Source organism: Geospiza fortis, unplaced genomic scaffold (genome assembly GCF_000277835.1).
Source record: "Geospiza fortis unplaced genomic scaffold, GeoFor_1.0 scaffold40, whole genome shotgun sequence".
In the NCBI taxonomy this organism is placed as follows: Eukaryota; Metazoa; Chordata; class Aves; order Passeriformes; family Thraupidae; genus Geospiza; species Geospiza fortis.
In genome coordinates, this window is record NW_005054297.1 from 21,699,014 (window position 1) to 21,712,413 (window position 13,400).

General features: G+C 36.4%; 1 protein-coding gene across 1 annotated transcript in view; it reads right to left on the minus strand.

Annotated features, from left to right (window-relative positions):
- Positions 1 to 8,258: 8,258 nt before the first annotated feature.
- The window catches only part of SPCS3 (signal peptidase complex subunit 3), a 10,729-nt gene continuing 5,587 nt past the window's right edge, over positions 8,259 to 13,400 (minus strand). The window contains exons 5-7 of the mRNA XM_031066489.1: positions 12,880 to 12,956; positions 11,324 to 11,439; positions 8,259 to 10,878 (exon numbers count right to left, since the gene is read on the minus strand). Of these exons, the coding sequence (XP_030922349.1) occupies positions 10,746 to 10,878; positions 11,324 to 11,439; positions 12,880 to 12,956 (326 nt within the window). The 3' untranslated portion in view covers positions 8,259 to 10,745. The remainder of the gene's footprint in view (positions 10,879 to 11,323; positions 11,440 to 12,879; positions 12,957 to 13,400) is intronic.

Here is a 13,400-nt window from a genome sequence, read left to right on the forward strand (position 1 = left end):
TTCTCTCCTGTCAAGATTATAAATATATGGTTTTTAGGAAACAGCCTTGTGATATTATCATCTAGCTTCTCATTTGCTGCCCTTTTATCCATGAAAACTGCGTCAAAAACCCGTTTTCTCTCAAAGTTAAGAACTTGCTCATATAGTTTAACAAAGTCCCCCTCAGCCATGTGTTACATTGCCATCTAGTGACACGCTGTAAGGGTATTTTCTGCTGATAAACTATTCTCAATCACTTTTCCCTAACGAAATTTCACTCAGTGTATTAGCTTAGGGTTAATAAAAGATTATTCAAATCATTAATGTAGTTTAATAGGAAAACAAATTTTATTATTTGATTGTTTTTAGAATATTTCTCACTGTGTGTTTGCTTTTCCATAATTAGCTCTACAGCAGTCTTGCTGGTATTTTTTAATATTGTTAATGGAAAAGACCTTTATATTAGTAGGAAGTGGAAGTATTTTCTCTCTCAAAAAGAGATCACACAGGACTACTGGCATTGTTACAGACCTTGCTGTTAGTGCTCTGAATTATTATATTGATAATTTTACTGGTTTTACATTTAAAATTGAACCTTCTCTTAGTGTACATCTTACATGCCATCACCTTATCAATACCAGGTGCTTTCTAAACAATAAATATAAGAACTGATAGCTTAAATTAAGCCAGGCTTAAGCCAAAAATGAATGGGCTTGTGCTGAAGATGAGAAACATACATGTGCTTTTGGGTTACAGCCTTCTCTCAAGCAGAGGGTCAGATAAACCAGAGTGTCACAGTCTCACCTCACTATGACACTGTAAATCTCCTGGAACAGGCACAAGATGCTCCAGCACCATCTTGTTAAAGTAAAAAATGCCCTAGAGGGACACAGTCAAACCCCAGACTGACAACAGCCTCGGCAGGGTCCTTCCCTTGAGCTTTACAAGTTCTGTGGTGTGCACCCCAGCCCTGGGGAGCTTGCACTGCACTGCCTCTGGCTACTCTCATGACTAAAAATGCAAACAAGGACATTTCCAATGCACCTTATCATAGTTTGCACAAAGAATTGGTTGACAGGGTTAACTTGACCTGTCTGTAGTGTATTATACCAAACAATCTTTGAAATTGTTCCAAACAATCTTTGAAATATTGTTACTCTCCAGAAGCTATTTTGTGCACAACAGCAAGTTTGGATGCCCTGAGCTCTTTTTATACTTTGGACTTAGGCACTGAAGGTGACCATTTCACTGAACTTGCAATTCAGAACAGAACAAATGAGGTCCAAGTGAGAAGAGTGGAAACCCAGCGTCTGGCAAGAAAGTGATGCTGACCAGCTCAGGCTGCTAAGTCTAGTAATGAGACTGATTGCTCATCTGACTAAGTACAGACTCACTGATTCTCTCTGCCTGAATGAAGGAGCATGCCATTCATTCATTCACAGAATTCATTCACTTGCCATTCATTCACAGAAAACAGTCGGATCAGTATCTCTTCAAAGTTACTTGGCCCTTGAGTCAGGCCATTAAAGGTGGAAGAAGTGTGTGAGATTTTCTTCCAAGTCTTTTACTTTTATACTAAGTCATCCTCTTTCATATCTTATCTGACACTTTCAACCTGTGTCACTTTCAAAGTGGTTTATGAACACTATTGATTTCTATTTATAGCCGATATCATCTCTGTCTTTCCCTTTTAAATTGATCAAAAATACTTTCCCAGTGCTTGCGCATAAGGGAAAACCCCACAACATTCTGGAACAGGTATAAAACCAAAAGGTCCCTGATAAATATAGCACTCCATTATTTCTCATATATACAGAATACAGTATTTTCTTACAGCACTTATTTTGGTCCTTCTTACTTTAGGTGGCTAAAGTTGGTGGGGAGAGGATAAAAATGGTTGGTTGTTTCTTATACAGTGGGAACTGAACTGCAGAGGCAGCAATTCTCATTTAATGCTCATGCTTTCTGCTGTTTTAACCACGGCTGCTTTGAGATTCCCGCTGCTGCCGCACTAGCAACTGACTTGTATCTTGTCTCCTTGGGAAGCAGCTGTTCCCACTTAGCAGGGGTAGATGCTCAGAACACAGACATTTACCTTAAAGAACGGGGTCACTGCGGTTATCTGTATAGAAATACCACCCCACTTCAAAGGACAGCTACTCCTGCTCCACTGCCCAAATATTTACAGATAGATTTTTCTTTTCTGTATGAAACATGTAACAGGTAATAAATGCACTGAAAACTGCCTTAAACATATTCACTACAACAGTGTAGCTTCAGAAAGAAGATGATGTTGCCCAGACTTCATTCCCTACAACAAACTCTACCCATACTATTCAAACTTGGAAAATTTGATTTATATTTGCAATGAATTAGGATTCAAAATGCTTGTGAGAAAACCAACCATCACTCCCTATATAGTTTAAAACTCATCTGCATTTGCCATTTGCAGCTTTTTTTTGGCCTATGAAAGATCTGTAGAGGACCCAAGAATAACATCCCAGAGTCCTGAGTCTGTCACAGATTTTAACTGTAAAGATTTTTTCATTTACAACAGAAGATGGCAAATCCCATCTCAGGGATGGGTTTCCCAGGGATAAACTAAACAACACTTTCTTAAATGTCACCAGACACTTACTGCCTAGAGAACACAAATGCAAGGATGTCACTTGTGTACACATATACATAATTGACTCATCTTTTTTTACTGTATTATACATGACATTCATAAATATGTCAAATATATTTAAAAAAAGTTACAAGAAGACCATCACTGTCTAAATCCAAACACTCTGAAAATTCCTTTAAATTAAAATCTCTCAATTCAAATAGGTAAAAAAAACTGCATAATAGCATCATATACCTAAACTTAAAATCCAAAGATCTTATATACCCTACTATGAAAACGAACATTTCTCACTCTTGATTGTTTTGTAAAGTGAATGCCTGACATCTGCTGGTAAATATACAAACTGCATATTGTTGAATTAAACTGTTTTTTAGACTAAAGAAGATGTTTTAGAATATGTAATTGATTCAAATAAAAGATTAAAATTATTACAATCATGACATAATGAGGTTTCAAAACTGAACTGCATCAATATTGCTTTTACTCATTAGACTCGAGAGAGGTTTTTAGATTTTCCTACAAAATTTCCTTGCAGGAATGATCAAATCCAGTCCTCAAAAAAAACAACATGAAAACCAATAATTTTTCCTCAACATGATTTTTGTTTATGTTATTTTTACTACACTAAATTAGCAAGAGCAATTTTAGTGCTATTACGCAGCCATTTTGTTTAGATTGAACATTCTTCAAAAAGCTATTTCTGCACTATTCTGTAATATTTCAGTCATGCTACCAAAAATATAATTGCTGGTTAAAACAACTGGAATGCCCATTAAAGCACTAACTTATAAAAGCCCAATCTGTGACAAAAGATACAAAACATTTTTTTAAGACTTCTCAAGACCCAGGAAAGATATGGGAGAAAATAAAGGATATTTCTCTAGAAAAAGCAGCAGAGAGCACTGCTCCCAGAATTGATCAAATGAAGGCTTTCAATTTTTCTCCCTCTCATGTATTGCACAGTTCTTCTTCTAAAATCTGAGGAATTTTTAGCTTGGATAATTAGGCCTCAATTTTTATGATGTACCTTTGTAACACAATGTCTTGCTAAAACACAATTCAGAAACTAATTTTGTGCACAAATGGGTCAGCATATCAGAATTAAAATAATCTTGCTGGATCACAAGCAGAAATCAGGGAGGAATGAATATACTCAGGAAAATGAAAAACTAAAATATTGTATGAATTCTTTAATATGGAGTAATATGAAAGTGGTAAAAAAACTTAAGTACTTTTTGAAAAAATTTAAAAGGGGAAAAAAATTCCAAAGTTAACAACAGACCTTTGCTTAAACCCTATATGGATATGAAAGAGCAGAACTCCTTTTTCCGCCAGAGAAACTGATCCTTCATTGAAAAAAAAATTGTTTGCCAGTAATTTCTTTTGTAAAGTAAAAAGCTATTCTCTTAATTCAATTTTGGTTTTTCATTTTCCCTCTGTACCAACAAAAAACAATCAAGTATAATTAAAACTTGGTACAGTTTCTATTGAGCCTCTATATCATAATGTACATTTCTGGTGTTGAACAACATAAATACTATACTTTGCTACTATACCACCAAAAAGAGGGTATAAAAGAATTACTATAAATTTAATGGCAAATGTACATCAGTTTTCTGAAATCAAATCCTCCACAATTGTCTTCGACAGAATAAATTAATAAAAAAGGAGAGAGAGCTAAAAAATACAAAAAATAATTAAAATCCAAGCCATCAAAAACCTTCACTTTGAATCCAGGAAAACAAGTCATTTACACCTCATATAGCTCCCTGGGAAAAGGGTTAAATTTGTGTTGCACCCTGTAGAAGTGGCCAGATAAATCTCAGTGTTTGATGCTGGTTCCTCTGAAATACAAGCAGCACTGAAATAAAAATTGCTGAAGTTCCCTGGTGCTGACAGGTTCTTGAAGGATTACACTGAACAACAGATACACATATATAGCATACGTATTTATTGGATCTCCCTGAAAGGATAACAGCTTTTTATGCAAAGTACAAATGGAAGTTCCCCATTCTTTGTTTTCTTTAACACTAAAATGTTAAAGAAAAAGCAGGAAATTCTCATCCTGGGATCGGGAGAGCATTAAAAGAGACATCACTACCAAACCCATGACATTACTATTATGCCAAGTCTCCAGAAAAAAAGAAACAAACAAACCCAGATATCTCTTATCTGAAGAAACCCACTGGCTTTGATGAATATTGATGGGTTGTTACATAGGTTATCTCACTTTGAGAAGTGGCCTACTGTCCATGCTGAGGATTTCAGCATCTGCTTTACAAATTTCTCATTAATAACTTATTAAAGTGAGAGACAGGGAAAAAAGATACTCATCTAGTCAAAGGCTCTACCTATACCCTAGTAAGTAAAAAAAAGTTTTATTAAACAAAAAAACAAATCCTAAGGAGATACTCCTTTTTAGGAGAGACATTTGACAATACAGAGAGGTGACAACTTGGCAAAGTTCACTGCTCATGTGGATCAAAGCTTGTGAAATGAGGCAGTCCTTACAGTGAGCTCAGATAACATATCTGATGAGATATATAACATTTAAGATATTTCATTACAGAATGAAACCTTACAAGACATTTTACTTTTTAATTTTAAAATTAAAAAAACAAAAACAAAAAACAGTCCTTAAAAAGATTGTTAATGTTGGTTGTTGCCACATGTGCAGTTAGAATGCAGGCACCAGTGCCTTTCACTCTTTGTCTTCCTATACTAACTCCTAAAGCAAAATGTCAATGAACAAGTAATATTTAATGAGCAATGGGGACTAGAAAGGCAGGAAAGAAAAAGAAACCATTGCCTGCTCTTTCTTTCAGAACTAAGAGAGAGAAAGAAAGAAAGAAATCATGAAGAAATTTACCTTCTAGAAATAAAAGTAAAGTAAAAAAAGAACCAAAAATCGACCAACCAAAAAAACCAGCAACATCACCAAACAACAAAATGCAAAACCCAGAAAGACTTCAGCAGACACAATCTCATCACTGTTACTTCCAAATTACAGTTAAACTAGTTCTATCTCAATCTTCAGTTACAACGTCACACAAAAAAAGACCTCTGCCTGCCTCTCATGACTACATCTAACACCAACCATTCTGAAGCATAAACATTTTTACACTTCAACTCAGAAATTAGTGTTTGGCTTATCTTTATCCATCTCATAGCTTCTACCACCACACTCTGAAACCTCATCTGTGTATCAAATCCAACAAATTCCCTCCAGCATGAGCACATGGGACCATAGCAGTCTCTTGGAAAACAAAAGCAAACCTTGACAGAGCAAGAAGAAACACTTAGCAAGGAGGCAGACTGAATGAATAACACGGTACCTGCTGTGCACCTTGTAACACAGAAGCAAAACTTCACACATGGCATCCAAATGCCAGTTCTGCCAAAGGCCTGCCCAATTAAGAGTTCTCAATCATCCCTTCTGGTTACCAACCACCTGTGCAGCCAGCTGGTGGAACCTGTGGTGGGTTTTTTACATGCCACACAGGCAATTCTAGTTAGCTCAGGGTACTGTTTTGAAGACTGCTGCTTGCAAAAGCACTTCCAGTATAGCTTAAGAATGCCAGGATCTTTCTGGAACTAAATGCGTATTTCTTTTGTAAATCACTTGGAAATCGTTGCATTACAAGTACGAAGCACATGATGACTGCTGCTAACAAAGTTAGTGGTATAATACACACATGTCTTCCAATTACAGAAATGCTTGATCACTGTCATGGTCCTCTAGCACTGGAAATATGTCCTCTAACCCATTTCTGCCAATTTTATAATTTTAAAAGTGTGCCAGCTATTTCTTCAGAAATTTACACAAGTACTACCAAGGAGCAAAAGGGAATACAGCTAGGAAGCAGAAGAAAGTTTCAGATGAATTTGTCCATGGTTAACCCACAGTTGTTCTTTTTCCACTTTATTTTCTAAATCGTTTATTCACAGAGGATTTAGAATTTCATTATTAGACCATTAATGATTGAAAAAAGCAGTTGTGTTGAAGCTTGGAGTAAACAGGTAGGGGTAGTGAGAAGGAGGGAAGGGTGAGAGGAGGAAAAGAGGAGAAGGTGGAGAGAGATGGAGAGAAAAATCCTGGCCATGCAGATAATTAGAGGGATGGCTGAGAGAATTGGGCTGTTCAACCTGGAGACGGTTCCAGGAACTTCTAATTGAGGCCTTCCAGCGCTTGAAGGGGCCCTAAAGAAAGACGGGCATTAACACTTTAGCAAGACTTGTTGAGCTAGGACAAGGGATAATGGTTTTATACTGAAGAAGGCTGGATTTATAGAAGGAAGATATTTTTTACAATGAAGGCAGAGAAGCACAGAGCATGCTGCCCAGAGGTGTCAGATGTCCCATTCCAGGAAACATTCCAGGTCAGGCTAGATGGGGCTCTGGGCAGCCTGATGTGTTTGGAGATGTCCCTGCTCACTGTAGAGGGGTTGCACTAGATGGCCTTTAAATGTCCTTTCCAACCCAAGCTGTTCTATGACCATTCTGAATATTGAACACTCGTTTCCATCTGCGCCTCATCTTCGGCTCATTATCTTCAATAACATTGAGATAATGGTCTGAGGGAAGTATTGGAGGGCACCAGAAAAAGATCCAGAAATGATTTGGCTTGTTCAAGCTAAGTCTTGGATTTTTTTTTTTTTTGTTTATTAAAAAGATGCCTGATATAACTACTGCAATATGAGCATTTACCCGTATGTGTAGAATGGGACTTTTCAGGCTAAACAATATCTGTCTGTTGACTTGTTTTTGAATGAACAGTTTAAAATTTTATAAGTTTTAACTGTGTTAATGAAAAAAAAATCCCAAATAAAGCAGACAAATAAACCAGAAAAACTTTTCTTGAAGTCTGACAGTTATTCTGTATGGATTTTCTGACACCAATTTGGAGCAAGATTGCTTCTCCAGTACCTGAGTTTTCAGCTTAAATAGCTTTCATTTTGCAGAACTGATCTGTAAAACCTATCATCTTGAAGCAATTTTCAGAACAACATTTTCAACAGTTGGAATCCAAAAATTATGCAGGAACTCTATTTAAATCTTGCTAGTAAGCAATGTATTAGCTAGCTTTAATTTCATTGTTCAGAATAAATATATTAAAATAATTAACAACTGATAGAAATAAGTTATTTTCTCAATGTGTATTCTCAATAACTGTAGAGCCACCCATAAATAGGACTGCCTGCTCAGGGGAGCAGGGCTCTAAACACAATTTTTCAAAGCTATTTTGCCCCTCCTGCGTAGAGCTGTCAGTGTAGTGCTGCATGTTTTTGATGGCAAATGGAAACCCGGGCTACTTTAAAAATTTCCATTTTTGAGTCCTTACAGAAGAACTCCCGTCTCCAGAACCTCACTTAAAAATTACTATTTGAAATGTAGCTTTAGTGTTTTCAGTTCAGCCTCTTCCCATGAAGTAAATAACTTGCCAGGGAATACCTTGTTTATACACATTACACCATAAACCAGCAATATTTGGTCAGCAACACAGCTAAGAGAACACTCAGCTGCCAGCAGTACTAGTAACTAATGAGATGTGTGGGACAAGAGAAAGTAAATGTCCTTAGTTTCCACAAAAGCACATTCTTTTTGTAAACAATTTGAGAATTGTCACAACAAAATACAGTAGCCATTTGACTTTTGGAAAGACTTTTTACTTTTTTATAGAGATCAGCTGAGGAATTTGCCTCCTTAAACTCTGAACCAACACCCTGTCTCACTTAGTGGCTCAGGAGCAAAAACCAAGGTATTACAGCAAGTGCTCATCTATGCTGGCCTTTTCCTCAGGATAAAAACAAGTTCTTCTTTCCAAGAATTTGAACTCCATGATGGTTTCTTCTTCATCCCTCTAAAATGCTTACCTCAAACATAATTTCTCTTCACAGGGAAAGGCTAGTAAAGCATCAAACATCACATTTGAAAGCTACTGTTTCTGTGTTTTGAAATTCTGCTACTGTCTGCTGGGAGGAAAATAGCATTTTGTAGGACAGAAAGTAGCTTTCTCCCTGATGCTCCTTGACAGCAGATCCTTGTCGTTGTAGTTAAAGCTTCTCTTTAATAGGCAGACATTATATTCATAGGAAGAGTACTGCTAAAGGAATGCAGGGAAGTGGTTGAATGCCAAGCCACAAGAAATGCTTCAGTAAACAACTCAAGAATATAATTTATGAAAAAAAAACCCACTTATTCGGCAATTAGCAAAACAAATTCACAACTTTGCCCAATTATCTCTAAAAATATTTTGTTTTCCTTCTCTATGACAGTTTTAAGTTCTCCATAACAGTTTTTAGAGCCATATATCCAAGTAATATCAAAGCACAGCAAAAAGAGTATGTGTTTCAATGTGCTGATTATACTACTCTGTGGGAAACAGCACAAGTTCAGAGAACTGAAATTCATGCAAATATGCTGGATACAAATGACAAATTCTCCTACAACATTCATGTGAAAAAAATTTTTAGTTTTTGCACTTAAACAAAATTTTGTTTGTACAGACAAAGCACCTTTTGGGAATTTTTTTCAAGACCTTTTTGATTAACACATCAACATGAAGAATGTATTAAATAGTCACTTAGGGACAATTCACAAATATTAAAGATCCCTTTTTAAAAGCAAGTTAGTTCCTTCCAAATTAATCAGCCCTTAGGTGAACTCAAAAAGGGAGATATTCTGCTCCAATCTTTCGCATCTCTTCTTTTGCAAGGGTTTTCACAATGTAGTTCTCATCTTTTTTCCTACTACTTTTTTTCTGATTTCCAGTATTAAAACCTGAGTTTTAGTTTCCTCTTTTTCCAAGTCCCCAGTACATCCAGAAAATTCCCTGTCTGGCAATGAATTCCCTTTGTTATGCTTTGTTTGAAGATACACATGTAAATCAGGGACTGTGCCAGAAGGCATAGCAGACAGAGGGGGTGCTCCTTCTCCTGGCTATCCCCTGGATGGCCTGAATGTGCCAGTCAATCACTGCAAGCCTCGCTATTGCCCAGAGGCATCCTGGTACCCTGCTCCTTTCCCCCACCCAACCCCGACAGCATCCCCAGCGGTAGCTGAGGTAAGGAGCACACACAGGGAGATGTGCAGCCACAGAGAGGCTGCTTTTTCCTCAGAGGTGCTGCCTGAAGCTGCTGCATGCTGCTTGCTACCTTTCCTGGCTCATGCAACTCAGCAAGCCTTGCAGGTACTCACTGACACTCAAGCTGGTAAATCTGCCTCAATTACTCTATCTTACCATGGGGAAATCCTCTGCTTTGGAAAGGTTTACCCAGACTGTTTAGGGAACATCTACCCCTTGCTGTGGAAGGTGCCCTCTGATATCAGTTGTCTCAGCCCTTTCTGGAACAAGCACGTTCTCTTCCTGGTGAACAGGTCCCAGTAAAAACCGAGAGACTCCATTTCAGAAAGCCCTTCTTTACCTAAAGCTTTTACTTTTCTTACTGACTTAGCCTTATGTCTTATGCTTAAAGAAATAAGACTCATAGTGAATAGATTTCTTTTTATTCTTCCAGTTTGCTGCATTGCAAGCAGTTATTAAAATGATTTGTAAAACAGAACTGAATGTGGGCTACATCAGCCGCACTCAAGTTTTGAGGCTGACTGACAGATAATGAACTACCAGTTTTCCAAGTAGCTGCTGACTGTCCTAGAAAGGACCAAGTTTAGCCTACTGTAACATACTGCACATGGATTTAAAAAAATGCCCTAAAATGGAACAGCCATTTCCTTCAGGCACTTCTAAACACTAACTCCAGAAGGTATATTTGAGTTCTACACAAAATAAATAGCTATCACAGTACTTAAAAAGCCCAAACACAGGAAGACTATCTTCTGGTTTAAAAATATTTATTTAAAAGAAAAGAAGATCTATACTTAAATGGCCAGGAAAAAAAATCCTCAGTTTCCCCCCTCAAAACCGTTACTCTGCAATTTACCCTTCCCTTAAGTTTCAGCTTCAATGTTTTATTAAAAAAAAACCCTGAATTTTCATGTCCTTTTCCTATGCTACTATCCTGAGGAAATTAAGCTCCATTCAGTGAAAAGTTGCATGGGATGCAAGAAGAAACGGCAATAAAATGTATCCACAATATACAAGTATAAAAATATTTTGCTTATGATTCAGTACTATAATTTAATAACTTTTTGTTGTTTCATAGGTATCTGGGAAAGGTACAGACACATGTCCTGATCCTGTTACAAGAGGTAGAATGCCAGCATTTGGTACAACATTCCAGGAGAGAGTCAAGGTGATATTCCTGTTTCCCCTGCAAAAGCAACAAAGACTATCAGCACAAACTCAAGTTAAGTGACTTAATTAACAGTTACTAGTATTAAATAAATTAGGATACAGATGGTTTATCTGGTACAGAAACAACAAGCTGTTTAATTTTAGGTAGTTACTGCCTACATTTTTTTACTTGACTCCTTTGGAGTTGAGTGCATCACAGAACCAATTTTACACAGACTGAACGCAGAAACCCAGAAGCCTATTGCTCATAATAGCAGTGCATCTTCCAGTCTACAGAATACATAGGATGTCTTGTACCACAAGGCCATCTTCCAACAATCAAAGATGCAATAGAGATGACAGAGTATCATATAGAATACAGGTACTTTACTACACCAATGAACACATGTATTAAATGCAAAGTATGTAAGTAAATAATCAAGATACCATGAATAATGGTAAAAAACCAAATATTTACTTACTTGAGACCATTTCCATCATCAAAGAAAAAGTACTTTGACTTCATGTCTTTTAAGGACAGCCTTGGATTATCTCCTCTCAACATGATCTTGTCCCAAAGGACCACCTGATTTAGGGCCTAAAATATCAATTGTAATTAAGTCAGCAAGGTACCTTACCAGATCACATTCAGACACTGGACTTTCATTGCACTATTCCTCTAAAACCCCTGAAGTACATGCTTGCAATCCATAACTAATTTAACAAAGTAACACTTCACAGAGGGGTAATGTAATACTACTACACAGTAAAGTGTGGCATGAAATAAATGGAAACAACAGGGAACATCTTAAAACACAAGAAAGACATTTAAAAAGAAGTCATGTGCTTTAGAAGAATTACAAAGTATAAAGGGGTTTCCTTCCGAATTGCAAAAGTAAGTCACTTTTAAAGCAGTATTTAGACTTTGTTTCAAATAAAGGACTTAAACTGAGTTATCATGACTCTGCTTATGTCCATAACATTTTTCCAACTTTAATGGAAATCTCTATCTGAATTGGAAGCGTAACCCTAAAAAAATTTATGAACAGTTGAAAAAGTGAGATCCCAAGTTCTTACGCTACCAGAATTTAAACTCTAAAGTGTAAATTCTTTACACTTCAAAGTACTTCCAAGTAGATGCTAAACAGTCTTGTTTAGTAATTTATAGAACAATTTAGAAAAATATTTCTCAGTATTTGTGAGAAGTGTTGAGTTATGTGGAAGAAAAATCTAAAATATGGAACAATACAATAAAATCACTGTACAATCTAGTACAAACACAATATCCACCATCTTGTTTAATATAACTAAGGTACTTAGAAAAACAAGTTTAAAAAGAAAGGACCGTTTTGTACAGCAAGTTAAGAAAACCCCCAAGCTTTCACCATATCCTTGCAATGTGACCACAGCAGCTTTAACTAGAATTCAGTGGTACCATGGCATCATGGTGTTTCATTAAAGCAATTTTGTAAAGGCTGCTCCACATACCTTTTATCAGATCAGTAAAAAGGGTTTTCAGCTATCCCAAAGGTAAGGCTCAGTAGCAACCAATTTAAAGGAACAAGGCAAATTATTTTGAGAAGTATGACAAGATAACATAAATGAATTATGGGGCTACAGTAACTGGTAGGGTCAACTACGATCTGTGAACAAAACACACACCACATCAGGCCAGCCCAGAAGCCACTCTCTCTTGCTTCTAACAGCAGTCAACTGCAGAAATTTAGAAAAAAACTAAAATGGACAGAAAAGGTGAAAAAACTAATTTACAGTATACTATTTTAAGTATACTGCAACACAAGGCATGTGTTATTTTTCTCCCCTTCTACTGGACATATATCAAGTTGGGTTTTATGGAGGTGAACTTCCCAGCCTATGGTTTAACTGTCAAGAAAATAATCATGAAGGACAGTAAAACCAGCGCAGGCTAGTAGGAAATGCTGGTGGCCTTAACTCTTCTCAGCAGAACTACAGAATATTTAAAAATAGCTGCAGTACTAAAATGAGTAATTGCTTCAAACCTCTTTTTAATACTTACATTGTTTTTTGTTGAATATTCTGCAGACAAATATAGAAACAATTGTTTAACATTCCAATCAAATATACTCTGCAGATGTATGCAAGTTAAGAAAAATACCATACTGTACTCACATAACCTTGTTTTATTTTTACTAGATCTAAGTAGTCTATAATCATTACAGTGAACTCATACATTTCAACATACCTCATCTCACTCGTAAATCAGAGCACTGTCAGAAGTTTGAACACGTGTTTTAGAGAGAAAGGGACAGGTTTTTAGGTGGGTATTTCTTTTTACTACTTATGAAATCTAACAGCTATTTCTCCTCCAATAATTTAGGAGTTCTATATTTGACATTGCAAGCTAGGAACCAGAATCCTCTGCTAGACAACCTATTATAAAACCTTAAACATAAAAGTCATGACAGAATTCTTCCACAGATATCCTCAAAGAAATTTTTTATAATATCAGAGAATTTTTATAATATCAGAGAACCCTTGTATCCAAATACAATAGTGTTAAACAATATATTAATAAAA